The sequence below is a fragment of the Centroberyx gerrardi genome, chromosome 12 (genome assembly GCF_048128805.1).
Source record: "Centroberyx gerrardi isolate f3 chromosome 12, fCenGer3.hap1.cur.20231027, whole genome shotgun sequence".
NCBI classification, from domain to species: domain Eukaryota; kingdom Metazoa; phylum Chordata; class Actinopteri; order Beryciformes; family Berycidae; genus Centroberyx; species Centroberyx gerrardi.
Genome location: NC_136008.1, coordinates 8,945,417 through 8,963,264, shown reverse-complemented (window position 1 = coordinate 8,963,264; position 17,848 = coordinate 8,945,417). Strand labels below are relative to the sequence as shown.

Sequence of the window (17,848 nt, the reverse complement as noted above, 5' to 3'; positions counted from 1 at the left end):
GGCTGACAATCCACTGTCAGCATGCGCCGCCACAGTCAATAACACTGTCCCATGTCACCGCACTACACTGGCTAAAGCTCACATTTCTTATCCCTCCCAAAAACTGCTGCTTAACAGCCCTTCTCTTGCCTTTGCCAATCCTGCTGAACGCGTTGCCATATTCCCCTCACACACACACACACACACACACCCCCCTCCCTCCCCACCCGATTTTGGTTCTCCAAATGACCAGAACATCCTTGGGTGAAGTGAATACTGCATATCTTAAGATCCGGCGCCAGATGAAATTTGAGACCGAGTGTGATGTGCTATTCACGATGCCCCCGAATGCTAAGCAAGTGACGGCCGAGTGATCCGACTGTCTTGCTGTAACGAGACGGGTCATGTATACTCAAGTACACACGGGTCCGCACGCAAACGCATTCGCCCGCATACACATGCATGCATGTGGTGCAGTGGAGCCGAGACAAGTGTTACCAAGAAATTGTAGTCTCCATGATAATCCAGTTCTCCTCTATCGTGTCCCATTAACCTCACAGTATACACAAACACTCCTTACCCCACACACACACACCCTCCACACTCAGCCCTCACACACACACACACACACACACACGTCTGTCAGTCTCAGGGCCTGTGTCGTCCAGCTCCATTGTATCTGCATGAGGCTGAGATAATGGCATCTGTCGCTGCTCCTTTTGTCAGCGTCGTCCCCGGCTCCTGCTCACTGCTGGTCCCCATTAGCTGGCTGCTGGCCCGCTGGCCCCTCCGCTCCACGCTCCGCTGCCTGACCGAGAAAATACAGGAGACGCCTGTCCCTTCCTCTAACTCCCTCTTTCGTTATCTGTTTCTCCCTCGCTCGCTCCTTCGGCTCCTCTCACTGCTGCAGAGTAAGGGGTTGAGTGGTTAGGCAGCGGGCTGAGGTGTTTATTTTGGTGAAAGGAGAAAATGATATGGCAGGTGAATTCAGGTCTGGTTACAGATCAGAGCTAATAGTGGTTAAAAAAAAAAAGCCCCAATCCAGGGTTTTATGAGTGTATGGGAATATGTACGAAGATTCTTGGAAAAGTAGGATTTTCTTATGCAAAATAATTTATTTGCAGTTTTATCATCCCTCTGTGACTCAAAATACACATCTCTTTTACTCCAACATTTGCCAAAATAGCTAAAGCTTGTGTTTAGATACACCAACCTTGTATCAAGACCTCAATCAATTTGAAAATGAAAAATGTCTTCTAATCCAATGAAATACACAAAAGGAATCAGGTAGCGAGAAGAAATGACTGCCACAGAAATTACTCACACTGATTCCAGATGGGTTTGAATACACAGCAGATAACTGAAATAACACAAACAGGGTTTGATATATACAATACTTCATAACTTATGTTTCTACTTTTGAGGCTGACCAAGTTCCTTCAAGTTCAACACCTCAAGCTCCAACGTCTTGACTCCCAATATTGAATATTATGTCATTTTTGCAAACCGCTTCTTTACCCTTCTTAGGCCTTTTTGAGAAGTAAAAGTTTCTTTGTGCACATGTCATGGCAACACACTCTTATTACACCGTACAATCTAAGTGAAACTTGGTCAAGGTGTGAACGTAACACTCCCAGTATATTATCATTGCAACATGTCACTTCACGGACAACTGAGAACGTCATAATTTACTTCTCGTTTTGACCTGAAGTAAAGCAGGCTGAGAACTAATGCAGTCTTGTCAGCAACATAACACGCATTAACTTGCTAGAGATGGGTTGTTAAAAGTGTAGTCACATTAGTTATTACTCTGTTAATACTCTGTCGCACAGTAATATCAGACAATCTCCCAACTGCCCATTTCAATACTAATCTGCCTTGCCTTACAACAGAACAAATTAAGCCCTTTTTACATCTGTCACCTATCTGATGTCTTACTTAGTGGTAATGTCATTTTCCCCTCGTCTCTCATAAGCGTGGCTAATAAAATGTAAAGATGAGAGACAATACACCGCTGACTGAGTTTTATTAAGACCATAATGGCAATATCATTGTCGTAATGATACTAAGACGTCTAAGATGAAGGGTGGGCTGGCATGTGGAAGCTGTGGAAGCGAGTGTGACATCACAGGCAAGAGTATGTTCTGCTAGCTTTATTTCATTATTGGTTAAGCTTCCTTATTAGGGACGGGGGGGTGAAGCGGCGTCGCTTTTGATAAAGCAAGGCAATTTCAGCAGCTGCTACAGTGCCAAATTACAGTTGTACATCATGCAGCTCCCTCTCTCCTGCTTCCTCAACTTCTCTTCAATCCTCCCTCTCTAGCTCTCGCTCTCTGGAAGTATATGTGTGTGTGATGTTGATTTCCATGTTGCCAGCACTGTGCAGCAGACAGACTGAGAGAAGAGTGAGGGGGAACACTGAGGGATGATGGTCAAATAGCAGACAACAGCCCCATCTAGAGATTGTACAAAGTCACTGTATGACTGAGGATATCATATGATCCAGGTGGACTGAACGCCAAAAATAATTATATATGGTTAATATTGTTGCATATGATCTTCTTCTTTAGACTCCTTTTAACTACGTTCAATTTGGACACTAGTTACTTGGCTATTACGTAAGTTTGTCAAAATCACTTTAAATTAAAGAGGAGTTGCTGATGTGATTATAGTAATTCGGCTAACTAATCAGACATTGGCCATTTGATGGAAGCTTTTGTCCAAAGCGCCTTATAGCATCAGGAGTGTATACATTTTTAGCATGCTGCGCTAGATAAAAGTGTCCACCAAATAGCAAATATCCTGCCTCGGATTAGTTTGTCTAACTACGTTATAATTAGACATTAAAGATGATGGTAGAGACCGGTTTCTGAGTGACGTGTTCACTTCAAGACAGGTCCAATGCATCATGGGCTGTATATCCAACCTGAGGTCTCGCAGAACATCCCTGCACAGTAGCCAAATGACCTTCAAAACATCATAAAAAATGACCCCTCGCCTTCTCTGAATATGAAGTGACTTCTAGATCAACAAACCATCAGGTTGACAGGTCTAACCTATCTGCCATTAGCCCGTCGAGACATCACACTTTGCTTTAATTCACCATCTTTCAGAGTGTCACACTTTATATTCCTTGGCATGGGTAGGCTACATGCAGATGCATAATTTATCTCAAATTAGCGCCTATTTGAGTAAGCATCAAAGCAAGGCGGCTAAGGTTGGAGGAGAGCTTAAAGAACCGCAGGGAAACCATCGCCAGGATTAATGCGGGAGATTTTTATAAGAAATTAGGGGCTTAATGAAGTGGATAAAAAAGCTGTCAGTGTTTTATTGCATCTAAATTGTGTGGAAGTGGTGTTTAGCTGTCTCGCCTACACCCCACATAATGGGTCGTGACAGTAGCTGTGAGGCTTATTTAACTTAACTGGTGAATAACTTGCATGGCGAAGCTATTCAGTGACTTGTTTTTTTTATGCACTAAACCGGTAAGGGGATTTTTTTTTTCCTTCCCCCTGCTCACTCATTATAATGACACATGAACTGCAGCCAACTCTAGACAATTGACAATAAAGAGTCTATGTGGTTTCATATCACAGAATTGTTGAAAATATTATTTTGAGCTAATTGGCATTGGTTAAACATGTAAATTAGACCGTTACATAGACTAACTCACAAAAATATCAGGGACATGTACACTTGATTTCTTTACAAATTGGATGCAAGCTAAACCCTGTTTTGTCAATACTGAGCAATCCAATTTACCCTGTTGTTATGCTCACATTGCAGGCCCAATAAATGAAACAGAAATTCTCTCTACTCCTTGCTATGGTAGCTAGCTGCTGACATTTACAGTACTACTTTAACAGGCTGTATAATTCACCATACAGGCTCAGCAAATGATGCATGCTTACTGTAAATTTAACAAGTATGAAAACAGCTATGGAGCTAGAGAGGCGAAGAGGCAAAGAGGAATAACAATGCACTATAGGAGGAACATTGGCAGTCCTATAGCGCCATCTGGTGTTTGTCAGGTCTGCATAAGATGGTGAGAAAAGGGTCGTCAAAGGAGAGTCTCACAATTTGTTAGCCAGTCATATTGATTTCACTAATAAGCATCCAAACATTTTTGCTCTTAGAAAATGATGACAATGACTTGCACCAGCACTATCAACAAATGCTAGAGACTGTTTTCACAACCAATATAAAATTTTAGATGCTTTAAAAGTAATCTTGGATAGGGATAAGATGGTTTGGCTTGTAAAACTCCCGTACCGATCCTTCAGTGCTTCAGCATGTCACAACAGTTATCACAGTAACAAAATGAAAATTTAAATTTTCATTTATTTCACACAGTATAGCGTCATAATACATCAAATCAATCATCCATCATGGTTCTGATGTGCAAGTGTTTATTTTCATGTGACTGATAATGGCCTAGGTTGACAGGACTTTAGATGAAGCCAGTCTGAGTCCCCACATCTGCCCCCTGATTAGAAGAAAAGAAAAAAAAAACTGCAGGCATTGAACATCTTGCATGTCATTGTAATGGCAACAGTAATGAAATTTGGTCTTTTTCTCCTCTTTTCCATGGTTTAATTTTCTTGGTTAGTCCACTTTCTCACGTTTGAATACAATGAGCAAAGTTATGGTTGAGAACAATACAACTTGACAACACACTGATGCATACATGCTTGGAATGGGTATTGGATACTGCTGAATATTACTGTTGTATTTTGTTCTTGTGAATCCCGGTGATCAGAGCCACACTGAATACAAAAGATTGAGTGAATCATTTTGGGCAGGACTTGGGCAGGTAGGTGACAATAAATGTGAGCTTCATCCACTTCATTATCATTATCCCAAAATGGCTGTTACATTCACCCCAACAGCCAATCAGGAATGTACGCCCTCTAGCTTCTGACTCCATCAGTCCTGCAGCTCAACCACTTCATTCAAGACAATAACGTTATTCTAAGCTGGCAGCAAATAAGTCTTTAATCATGAGATTACATTTCCTTGCCCATTTTACTGTTTAATTATCCAATTGCTTTAGGCAATGTTTTTATGAATTTTCCATTCAAATCTCTAGCCAATTCATTTTTACAACCTACAATCGAAGAGCCAATCACAAAGTCTGATTTTAAGTGGAGTACACATAGGAGAGTTCCTCTCACTAGGAGTAGCTTTATTTTGTCAAACTTTTTGCAGAAGTAGGATATTATACAATGTTTTACACAGGTCCTTCACCCGTAGAGATATGGGGCCCAGTCTGGAATCCAGGGTCACAAAACCTTTCCTTTCCTCAACACACACACACACACACACACACTCTCTCTCTCTCTCTCTCACGCATACATACATACAAAGCCGAACAGATGGACACCGCAATCCCTTTTCACTCTGCGCGAGGAACCTTGTTTTCCCTTCAGAAGTGAAACCAAAAAGCGAGTTTTGGGCAGCATTCAGGTAGGGTGAGGTGAGTGGTAGTGAGAGAAAGCTTGCGTTTGAGGCAAGCTTCATCTACATAAGGCCATCTCTGAACTTGTGAGGGTTTGGACTAGCAGTTCTCATCCACCATCTTTTCATCAGCGCAGAAGTGGGTGGGTGGGGGGGGGTACATCGCTATACTGATCCCCGCAAACTGACATTACAGCTTGTCCATAGCAAGGGGTTACAATAAAGTTGTTTAATTTTTTTTTTTGTTTTTTCATAGTTCACATAGAAGGACCAGCAGCTAATTGTCACAGCCATTGCCACACTTCCTCTGACCGCTATAGGAAAGCCAAGGAAAGATCCAGAACACCTTTTGCTCTCTAGTGTATACAAGTCCAGGTGCACTTTTACAATATTGACTTCCTCGCAGCCGACAGTGTGCCTCAATGCCTTGCATTCGCCTGAAACGGATGCTTGAATTTCCCTTCCATCCTAGGTTGAGAGGCGTTCCCCCTCTGCGCTCCAGTGCTGCTCCTACGCTCTCTTGGCTCTAGCCATTTCTCAGTGCTTTAGGTGCTGGGAGCCAGGGATTGAGATTGGTGCGCTGGTGAGCCCCAATCCATTAGTCTCTCCTCCACAGGCTCCCTGGCCCTTCTCCATCTTTCCTTTCCTCTACCCTCTCTCGGTCTCTTTTTTTCTGGGTGTCTAGACAGTGTTGCGCGGCGTGCCGTTGAGTGCCACAGCCTTGGTGCAGGGCGTGCCCGCCGCCTGGGGGCCCGCCGGGCGCTGGGTGGAGACGCCCACCTCGAATACTTCGTGGATAGCCTTCCGGAAACAGTGGAAGTTGTAGTCTATCAAGCCTGAGGAGGCGAGGACAACACATTTGGATATTAGCTCTTAGATCTATGAAAGCCTTGCTTCCAAATAATATCCGCAAGCAAAGTCCATCAAAGGTCTGATGTACTAAATTACTGTATGTCATGGATTATCACAAAAAGAGACTATAGAAACTAAAACAGAAACTAAAAAGTGGTAAGAATAGAAGAAAAAAATTACACATTTATTTCATGTATCCATATAGTGTCATTCAGTAGTGTCATGTAGCAACACAGCTCTTGAACTCTTTGCCACCAACTGTTAGCATTTACAAGAGAAGTCTGAGGCAACATAGTGATGAAGTCATCTCAAGAAGTAACTTATATATCTATATCGACGTTTGTGCAGCCAAATTGCCAGCAGCAGCTGTTACATAGAACTGACACAAGAGAGGCAAAGTGAAGCAATTATGGAGAAGCAGAGAAAAGGAAGAAGATGCTGTTCTGATATATTTTGACACTCATCTTCAACATAAACGCAGGATGAATGAGTGCGAACATTTTGCTTTCAAGCTCACCTCGGCTGCAGAGTGAGGAGGGGAGAAGAGTAACTCTGATAAAATGATGAGCTGTAAAGCATTATTTTTCATATTCCCTGTTTCTACTAAATATATTGACAGATTGAAGAATCCTAGAAAGGTTATAAGGGTGAAAACTAATGTAAACCTGCAACCACAAATTGGGGTCTTCTATTTTTTTAACTGTTCATCCAACATGGATGAAAACACCCTCAAATTAAACAGTCAGTGTTTTACTACCATAACACAGTATTACTTCACATCCAAAATATTAAAGAACAGAAACATCAACATATACAGTATATATCCCTGTATACACACACACACACACACACAGCTGGAGCAGTGCTAAAATGAAGTAATGCAAAGCATGGAGAAAGGCTATTCAAAGCGACAACACCTTGAGCCAAATTAAGCCAAATGAGCCGCAGGGGATCGCAGATTTCCATGACAGCTTACCTTTGCGCTCAAAGCTTTCTTCTCGGAGGATGCAGACGAGGGCCAGGAACTTGGTGACCTCCTTCAGGTACAGCACAGTGGTGTTGTTGAGCTTGATGATGGCCATGGACTCCTTGTCGTAGGCACTGCCGCTGCCGTCCTCCTTCAGACTAAAACAGCATAACACAACATCACAATTCAAGTGAAAACGTAATCCCTTTGATTGGACCATTAAGACTATCAGTTGTTAACATGTGGAACACCCTGAAAGAGGTGTTGAAACTGGTATCTCCTATTAAATCACTTCTGGAAACTCATTTTAATTTTATTTTTTATTTTAATTTATTTAAGGTGCTTTGTTTGAGGCCATTAATTAAGCCGATTAATGCATAAGTAAATATTCTATGTCAACATACAGGTCTTCACATAATACATGAGCATTATTAATGTGAAGTCCGTAAGTATTAAGCTTCATGTATTGTTCTTGAATTACAGTGTTCACAAGAATGTGTAATGTACCATGGTGGTGGGACAAAAAAGCCATCAAAGAGGGCAAATTTCAGCTATCTAGTTTACTAAATGTTTACTCAACTGATGGGTAGGAATCTCCATTCTATCCTATATTTGGCTAGTTTGGTCACAGGAATAATACACCGCAAAAAAAAACACAAATGGGCCCTGAAATAGCTAGCATTTTTTCTAAGTGTTTTAGGGTGGATTTTTCTTGAAACCGGTCTCAGATCAGTACCCCCATTCCCTTGACACTTGCCGATTACAGATCTTTTTTCTTTTGCTCTCATACAGCCCTATACCACATAACAGTGAGAGTGTTAAGCTTTATCAAAGAGTGAGTACATCACGTTTTAGATGTGTTTTACTGTGTGGCCTGCATACTTTTTGAATTTACTCATAAAGTTAATTGTTGATGTTGGACATGCCCAGACAGACCTGTGAAACAGCACTGTTTGAATAATGGGAAGAACAGAAAGAACCATCGTAAACCCACTTTGTCTTCTCTGGTACATCAAAAACGATTTGAAAAGGCCAGCTTGTAAAAGTTATATTTTTGAAGCATTAAACATGGGACAAAAGCACTTAATATACAACAGGGGGAAATGTAAGCCATATGGCAAAGACATCTAGATCATATTTTCATGCTTTGGGTGTTGGATAAACCTGGACACATTCACAAATTTCTGTGATAGAGGGCAGCTAATATGACAAACTCTCACCGGTTTTCACACAAATGCGCACGCAAGTCCCGCAAGGAAGGAACAGACTCACCCGTAGATGCAGGAGACGTCGATAACCACATCAATCATGTCGCAGCACAGCTCATAGGACTGCATGTCTACAGGGGAGCTGTCTGTGGCGATGTAGATCTTACTGACCACATCAAACAAGAAGGCCTTCTCTATCCCTGAATTCTGTCAGCAGCAAAAATGGAGGAGAGGAGAGGAGAGGAGAGGAGAGGAGAGGAAAGAAAGGAGGGATAGAGAAAGGAAAAAATAGATTTAAAAAAAAGGGAGAAAACCAATTTTAGTCACACTGCTATTGGCTCTTCAAACCCAGATATGGAAGTTGTCAGGCTCACATTGTTATTTTAATCCTACGTAGTCTGGACGCAATCCAGCCACAATGTGCATACAAGCAATGTAAAGAGATGGAGACGGGATGGAGAGTGGGAAAAAGTAATGTAGATGCACGTTTAAAGACATACAGCCACACAAGGCGCATAAAAGCCATTCTCAGGTGAAGTGTGGATGCAAAGTGAACTAAATCTAAACTATTTAAATCTGATTTTTGCATTGAAATGCCAGGTGTACCCATCGCTCTAGATGGGTAGGTTTGCCACATATGATGATACAGTAGGCACAAGAAAATGTTGCCAATCACAGGAATGTATTCTTTTGAAATTGAGAACTTTGCAGACACTATTTGAACTGTCCTGATGCAGTAAACCCTTCCCATCTTGTACTCGAAGTAGATAAAACAAAAATGCTAAGAATTATTTGTAAATACCAGGCAAGGCAGGACTGCTTGGTACGTCTCCAACACTTGTACCCAGAGAAGAATCTCTCCCAGTGATCTTTTGGGTTTTATCAACAGTGTCAGTACTCAAAATGAATTATTGAGAATGTGCATGTGTTAGAAATCCTGAGCAGCTTCAACCAAAAGGCCAGCATAACTATCAAGGGGCAGAGCGCAGACACTGCCTGGAAAGACCTCAAGGGCATTGGAGGGACTGTTATACAACAACTGCTAGGCCTATAGAGGCAAGGGGGGGGGGGGGGGGGGACTCATAAAGCCTGGCGATGACTCACATCACGCAGGGCTGTCACACATGAGTCACGCACGTCAATGAAAGAAAAAAAAAAGAAAGGCTCCCTCATTTAATGTACAGCCTAGTTCTGAGGCTGGTCTCTACTTACAGAAATGAAGATGTTTAGGAGGTTCTCCAGGGTGGGAAGTTGAGGGATGAGCTTCTGCACCACTTTGCTGAAGGCCTCAAAGATGGAGTGGTCATAGATACTCGTTAAGTAGAAGCTGAATGGGACCAGAGATTTAAAAAAAAAAAAAAAAAAAAAAAGGAAGTGAACAAACGTTTATTTGACTGTCACCCAGAAGCGCTGTTACAAACACATCTCAGTTCCTCAAAATTTATATAAGAACAGGTAAAAATACAGATCAGTCAGGACATCACATGACAAGCAGCAACTGGATTGCAGAGCAGAGGTCTTCCTGAAAACATTTAGGCATGATTCTGACTTGGAAACACTTTGAGGAATGAAAACCAAATGGTTAGCAACAAAACTGACTTCATGTGGGTGCTGCAACACTGGACACATATGACTTAGGAGCTTTGGCTGTTAAGATAAATATATTGTAAGCCAAAGATCAAACCCAGGGGAGGCTGGTGGCTTGAGCCAAATAGAACTGTCTACATACACTTGGCAGGAACACAACTTTACAGTGCGTTATGGAGAGGAAAGCATCGGAGAGCCACACATCAGAGCAAAACACCTCTCTCCGAGCTCCACTATAAATCCAGGATTGCTCTGGCTGCCTGGCTTGAATAAACAAAAGCCTCACCCCACATAAAACACAGCGCAGTGGGCATCAACACAGCCCTCTAAACATCAACAGTAAACCCGCAGTAGAGCCGACCATGTTCAGCCCATCTAATGTGTTCGTACAGCCACACATCTAGACTTTCTGCACAGGCTATTAAGGGCTTTTGATGGCCCATTTAAGATTTCCTATGCAGGTTCTATGACTGGGACACATTACAAAATTTCCCTCAAGGGATGTGATGCAGCACAAAACGCTGGAATCAGAAATTACCAAAAGTTGGGTTCCAAAAAAACCCCCATTATAACTGAGGAAAAATCACATGCTCTTCTCTTACAACAGTTTTTATGTTAAACTCTTGTACAGTGCCATTAGGAAACGAGAATGAATCAATAAGGTGCACTCTGGCCAACTAGGCCAAGTCAAACCATTAGAACCCTGATTACAACATTTGTGGTATCTGAAGCACGGGGTCATTGTGCATCTTCATTAACAGGTCAGAGAGGAATCTCACAGCAATGCTAAGAGTATGCAAACCATGTGGCAGAACTACATACACCAGTATAACAGTAGAAACCTAACTAGGCCTTACTATCAACATCAAAACTAAATGCCCATCACCCTTAACCCATCCATGACCTACTCTGATCAAACTGGGGCAAAAATGAACCATCTTTTCTGCTGACATGACATAAAACCCACAAAATTTTCCTCTAGACAGCATTAAATCACTGGACACTAAGGCCATGTTGATAACACAGGCCATCATACTCTGCTCTAAACTGCTGCACACATCCGTTTTTTGTTTTCTCCCATTTGTTTCAAACACATTTCAGTTACCGTATGTGTCGTTGAGTTTTGGTTGAATTGACGCACCTCCCCAAATACTAATTTAGTCAGCTATTTCGCTTTCTTTCCCTTGTTGTGTCTTGTTATCCTCCATGCTAACGCTGGCCAAGCCAAGCTGCTGTGGGCGCCAAAATTATGACAGTTGTCTCAGGCAAATGATGGAAGATTTGCTTATTGTTGTAGCATCAGAACTGGGACACATTCAGCGGCTTTGTGAATGCAGCCCAATTTACACTTTGAACCTAAACACAAATATTAGAGCCAAGCAGGTGTGTTAGCGCTTTCTAGGTGCTCGGTGAAGGGGTATGTGTGATTGGAGTGAATGAAACTACGCTGACTTTAAAACTGCACCTGTTAACACCAAACTGCTGTGGCAGCACAGAGTTGTTGCAGCTAAGAGTTGTAACTTAAGAGTATCGCTGAACAAAATATTTAATTCATGCGATGACTTGGACACTGCAGTTAGAAAATCACCAAGCTGCTTCCTGGTATGTGAATGTACTGTGCACCAATGTAGAGCTGGCTCATGCTTGTGTGACTTATACTGTACTGCCTGGTGTACAGCGCACTCTGCATTTCCCTTATGTAGGGCTCTTAAGGCTCTGCATGCCCTAAAGAGTGCATACCATAATTACTGTAAGCACTGTGCACTGCAAAAAGTGTATGAACGAACACACAGAGCCTGGCTCTTATTGAGGTACTCAGGATTGGCACACCAAAATCCAAAAAGCAAAATGCTCATTGATCTCAACTATCACATCAGCACAAAAAAAAACAAGGCCCAAATTTCTGAGTTGGCAAAAATGCAGCCTATATTGTTGGATGAAGTTAGCTGGGTGAATAATGAAGCTATGACTTATTAAAATGTGAAAACTGATGGCTTTGACCTCAACATGATGCTGCAAAGGCTCAGTTGCAATGTAATCTGGCTTTTTTTGTGATGCGGTTTGTTTACCAATGACCCCAAAGCATTCTCAGACATATCAGTGGTGTCGTCTGTTCCTTGTTATCACTGTTATTCCAGGTGCCACGGCTGCGCTCACAGGCAACTGTTAGAACAAAGCGAGGACTGTGTGTTGTTCATTATCATCTCAGAACATGAGTGAATGTTTTTCATCCGCGTGTGGTGTAAAGGCAGTCAGCTCCGGGAAGCCAGTCCAACAAGGCAGATAGAGCCATCTTGCCTTTCAACAGACGGGAAGAGAAAGTCACCTTTATAGTATCAATATCATATGATGAGCTGTAGCGGTTTTCATTCCACATTTAACATGAAAAAAATGTAAGGATAAAAATGTAAGATACACACATTCACAGAAAAACCCAACGCACAATTTCAGCATTGGCTTAACAAATCTGGAATAGTTTAATTCAGTGAAGCAAGTGAAAAGAATGTGCAGATATCTTTTATGGTTGCCTCTCGCTGTTAAAAATTTGCTTGCATTTGGCTGGCAGCTGGTGGTAATTCCCCAGCCTGTATCTCCACATTCACTTCACTTACAGTTAAAAAAAACATCAACCCACACTAATGTTTATTAAGCACTGTCTTAACAATAATGTGCAGGTATTCTGTACACTTATTGTGGCCTGTCTAACTTCTCCTACGCTCTTCGCACAAAAGAAAAAAAAAAAAGGGATTCAGCTGTTACTAGACAAGGAAAAGAGCCTCCTTGCATGACTTGCATAGGCATGCAGTTACGAGAAGTGATTAGGAAACAAAGTCTAAACATGCAGAGATAAAAGGTATGAGGCAACTTAGTCCGAAAGTGGTGTGTGTATGCATGTATGCGTGTGCATCAGACACCACAACTTGAGAATGCCATGTATGTCTATATCCACTGTGATCGCATTGGTAGCGAGGAAGTCTGGGAAATGTTCTGACTGCATCTTTCTTGTTTATTCTGGTACTAATGTGTACATAAATAAATGATTAAAGTGTGTGTGTGTGTGTGTGTGTGTGTGTACCTGAGGTGCAGCTTCTCTAAGCTAGCGTCTGCCAGATCGTCATTGGCTCTCTGGTGGATGTCTCTCTGGGTCTCGATCTTGTGATCGTCTGACAGGCCGTCCACTTTGTGGATGAACACCTCAAAGTTGATCTCTGGGTTGACCCGGTAGGCCCGCGACACGGTGAGGTGGAGCCTGCCCAAGGCCTCCACGTAATCATCCTAAGAGGGAGGCGATGAGATACAACACACATACACACATTTGTTTTTCCGGCAAGTGAACCATAAAATGGCTATGCATGTAAAACATTCACACAATCCCCATTCAAAACTTGATCCCTGCTATGAAAGCCAGTAGTGGGGGAACAGGTCACAACAAAGAAATTAAGCTACTTTGTCGATTTAAGGAAATCAAACATTGCAGGCTGACAATGCTACTTCTGACAATGAAATCTCTCACAAATGCCTGACCATCGTGGGCTTAGGTGAAGCTTCAAAAATAGCCATCGTACATATTTTAATGCAGCTAAACATTATACTTACAGATAAAGACCAATTACGCTAGTTTGAGAGTGACAACACAATGTTTTCCAAGTTAAGACCATAGTAATTATTAGGTGCAGCCCAAAGATAAAAGGTAGGCGTACATTCACACCCATTTTAAAGCAGGTATGAGGAAATCCACTACTCCATTGTCTTCTAAAACAACAAGACAAAAATAGTACCTCCTCAAATATCACTCTGACTAACCACTGAAACAAACTCAATCCGATGTGCATCCTTGAGTACAAATAAACCCTTCAATCAGATCGGCTTTGAATTAGATCATGGTGGAGATTACTTCTTGAAAGCACTTAGGCCAATCCCACGCACATGACCTAACAGCCGTGACATCTAATTGTCTTGCAGCCTGAGGGTCATCCAGGCTGCCTTTGGCTGTTCATCACTGAGTGCAACAGGTTCATTCTGTCCAGGGTTGAAAAAGGGGCTTCTACAGCATCGAATGTTAACAGTGTAACAGTGTAACTTAAGCAACAGAAGGAACCATTTGCATTTTTCCTATATGTAAACGTGTACTGGCCTTCTGGGTACTTGGGGTAGATGCTACCTGTCCGTCTTTATGCTTGTTAGCAGTACAAGGTTATAATTTCTTCCTGGTTTAGATTGTTGACAGTGGAGACAGCCAGATAATGTGTAGCCTGACATGTCCAGTACCATGAGATGTTCTCATCTGGTTCACCAGTGATCTAGTTATGTGGTTTGGATGTGAATCTACAGGCGTGCAATCAATGTGTACTCTGCTAGCATGTTTTTGTTTCATGTTTACTTCCATTTGGCCGCTCATTTTCATGTGTATCTATCGGCTAAATCAACCGGTTCCGTCCTTCACCTGAGCGTCGATGACGAATATCAAGGCCCCAGTTCCTCTGAAGATCATCTCATAGTCAAAGGTGGGGTCGAAGAAGTCCACCTGGCCAGGGAAGTCCCAGATCTGGAAGTTGACGAAGGAGCTGCTGGAGATGTCATCCTTGTAGATCTTGTTGGTGCTCTCCAAGAACAAAGTCTCATTGGGAGACATTTTGTGGAATACAACCTGAAATCAGAAATGCATTAATATCGATGTACTAAATGCACATTACTTTGTCTTGGTAACATTGGTACAGAGTGAGACATACTGACAACCTAGAGAGTTTGACAGAAAATACTGACACACACATAGATGTACCAGTGGTGGGAGTACAGGTTACAACAAAACCACTAGGCTAGTTTGTAGATTGAAGGAAAAATTGCAAGCTCATAATGCTGCTTCGGACAGCGAAATCTCAATTACCTGTGATCCCATGCTTAGGTGAGGCTTAAGAAATAGCTAACTTGCAGCTTTTATACGGACAGGCAGCAAGCACCAGTTATAGCAGCTACACCACAGTATACCACGGACACACGTGGCACAAGGACAGCAGGACCTCGCATACAGAGTAAGGGGATATTGCAAAACATACTATGCCCACTGGACTACACATTCCACTCTACATTTAGCATTTCATAGCTGCGTGCTTTCATACAGCATACCGTATGGCTGCAGCTGTAAAGCAAAGTGTTGTGAAGAACTAATAAGTGCATTGGTCTACTGAATAGAATGAGAGGCAGGAAATAGTGATTTTGGAAGGAATCGGGGTGTTTATTCGGCACTGAGGTTACAGGCCAATGAACCAGCAAAAAGCCAAATCACATGTCTCTCAGCCCATACTGGAGGCTTACAGGAGAACTTTAATCTGGTACTTGGGGGGCCTGTGGATTTATGTCAAACACAGTACAACTCTCAGTATGCATGGGAACTTCAGTGCAGAAAGAAATGCAGAATTATTCACTTCTATTTCTCTAGGCAATATCTTTAGGATAGGCCACTGTTGTGTCACGCTATATACAGTCTGTTTCTCTTCCCTTCTTGTATTTTAAGGGGAAACACGCAGTCCAGTGTGCAGTTTAACATGAATAATAAAATATATCACAGAACACACAACTGCAGCTCACTATCAATTATTCAACCACAGTGCCAGTCTAAAAGTGGCAGACTTGAGAGAATGACAAAGAAAGCTTTCTATAGCCTAACCTAGTTCTAGTGAGTAAGTTAGATAATCTGTGATGCCATGCAGTTAGATATGGCGGTCAAATACATACGGAAAGAGCATACTGTAAAAAAAAAAATGCATAGACTATATCCAGTGTATTCATTCATAACAAAGTGTTATGACTTGCAGAATGGAAAGGTGTGGCCGCTTTGCTGTCATGTGAGAGCGATAAATCAGACCTGCTATGTGCTGCCTTCACTACCTTTCACACATGGGTGGGACTAAGTTAAACTTGGCATGATATAACCAAGTTGTTAAATAGACAGTCACATGCTGTATGTCCACAAAGGAATATCAGCAAGATGCACTGAGCCTCCGTGTCCACCTGGTTAATCATTTATGGCTATCAAAACACACACAAGCTAATGTTGGAAGCTAAGTAGCCAACCATGAGTGTATGGGGTTTGCCAGTACATTTCTTCCACTCTGATAGCTACACTGCAGTTAGACCCTAGCTAGCATTGTTATTTGTTGCTCATTATCGTCAAGCTTGCTACATGCTAAACTAATTCGCTAGCTAGTTGGCTAACGCTACTTGCACGAACCGGAGGAAGGCGTCGCTCGCCGCGCCAGGCAGATACAGTTGGTCACTAACGTCTCTTCCTACCTTCTGTATTGACGATTTGCCACTTCTTCGCAAACCCATCAGAAGGATTCTTGGTTTGCTGTCAGACGGTGCTGGGCTATCCTCGATGTCGGCCTCCTCTTCTCCATAACCGAAATCTTTGGGGAACGAGTCCGCAACCCCGTAGCTGTCAGCCAGCTGTTCCACCTCGTACTGAATCGACATTTTGACCTAACGACGGCCGCTTCCCCTAATCCCCCCCTCACTTGTCGTTTAACACAGCCGTGTTTGTATCGGAAGATCGGTCTGCACCACGGGTTAAACGATGAAATAGTTTATCAATAATGCCTAGGCTACTTGCAAACACAGAGCGTGCTCCCACACATTTCCTTTGGATTTCCTTTCCTGTTGGAAAAAAACTTGCCTTTGATCCCTCCCCCTAATTCTGATTCGCTGTCCGGATTACAAAGCGAATAATGATTTGTCAGTCAAGCTGTCACTCTACGGAGGCTTTCCGCTGTCACCTGACTAGTACTCAGACTTGTTTTGTGACCTATCACCTGAATAACAGACAAATTCATACTTTTGTGACAAGTGTTCAATTTGTCAAGTAATTTCAGTCTATAGTCATAACAAGTTAACGTTGATTTTTACATTTCCAGTTAAAAAATGCACATTTAATACAGGTAAAAAAAAAAAAAAAGCCAGCCAAATCAAGAAGTGGCTATTTATGGTATTCTGCGATGTCACCAGCAGATGGCGTCGCACATCCACAACAGTAAAAATGCTGCCTTCAAGGTCTGACGGAAATATTGTATTAAGGAGCGAACACACTTGATCAAACCAACAAGGTATTGTCTGATACCCGAATTGCCGCGATTTGTGTCTTGAGGGAAAATGCCCCAAGTGTACCTAGCTGTTCATGAGCACAACAAACTTTAATTAAGGGTTTTTAAGATTGTTGGCTGCGCAACCCACCACCCAACAGCTTTTAGGCATATTTAACTTTGGGAACAATTACAATGATGTACATTCAGTCATGCAAGGTGGATGTAGAGCGGTGCAGTGATTTCCCCCACGATGGTTTCCCCCTATTTTATGCATTGTTTCTATTGCTGTATTTCTGTGTTCACTCTTCTTTGTCACATGTTTTTGTACATACTTACAATTTGTCCTCTGGGTGCTGAAGAGCCGAGAGTTTATTTATAGTAATTAGCCGAAGAGTTTATTTGTATGCGTACAAAAGATATAAAACATCTTTTGGGTAATAAATTAATTAAAGCATTACACTTTTACATGACTGAGGTACATTTTCTCCTCTTCATTCTGCCGCTCCAGTACAACGTAGCTCTGTCCCGCTTGATTTTACTTTTGTTACAGGATCCATTTTGTTTTTGTTGCTGACAAAAAGCATCTGAATGCGCGCCAAATTCTGTTTACGACTTCTGTAATCGGATAGTGGAGTTTACGAAGAGCACGTGAAGGCAGCAGCAAGCCCAGCACACCCACTACGTGAAAGGAAAGTGATAAACGAAACTAACTACATCCA

At 42.2% G+C, this 17,848-nt stretch overlaps 1 protein-coding gene across 1 annotated transcript; it reads right to left on the bottom strand.

The window, feature by feature from the left end:
- Nucleotides 1-4,300: 4,300 nt before the first annotated feature.
- Nucleotides 4,301-16,687, bottom strand: rragca (Ras-related GTP binding Ca). The gene is made up of 7 exons (XM_071926600.2): nucleotides 16,342-16,687; nucleotides 14,495-14,698; nucleotides 13,127-13,326; nucleotides 9,676-9,790; nucleotides 8,528-8,670; nucleotides 7,265-7,413; nucleotides 4,301-6,272 (listed from the first exon to the last, which is right to left on the bottom strand). Exons 1-7 carry the CDS (start codon nucleotides 16,522-16,524, stop codon nucleotides 6,118-6,120), a joined length of 1,149 nt encoding a protein of 382 aa, XP_071782701.1. The 5' UTR covers nucleotides 16,525-16,687; the 3' UTR covers nucleotides 4,301-6,117.
- Nucleotides 16,688-17,848: the final 1,161 nt, after the last annotated feature.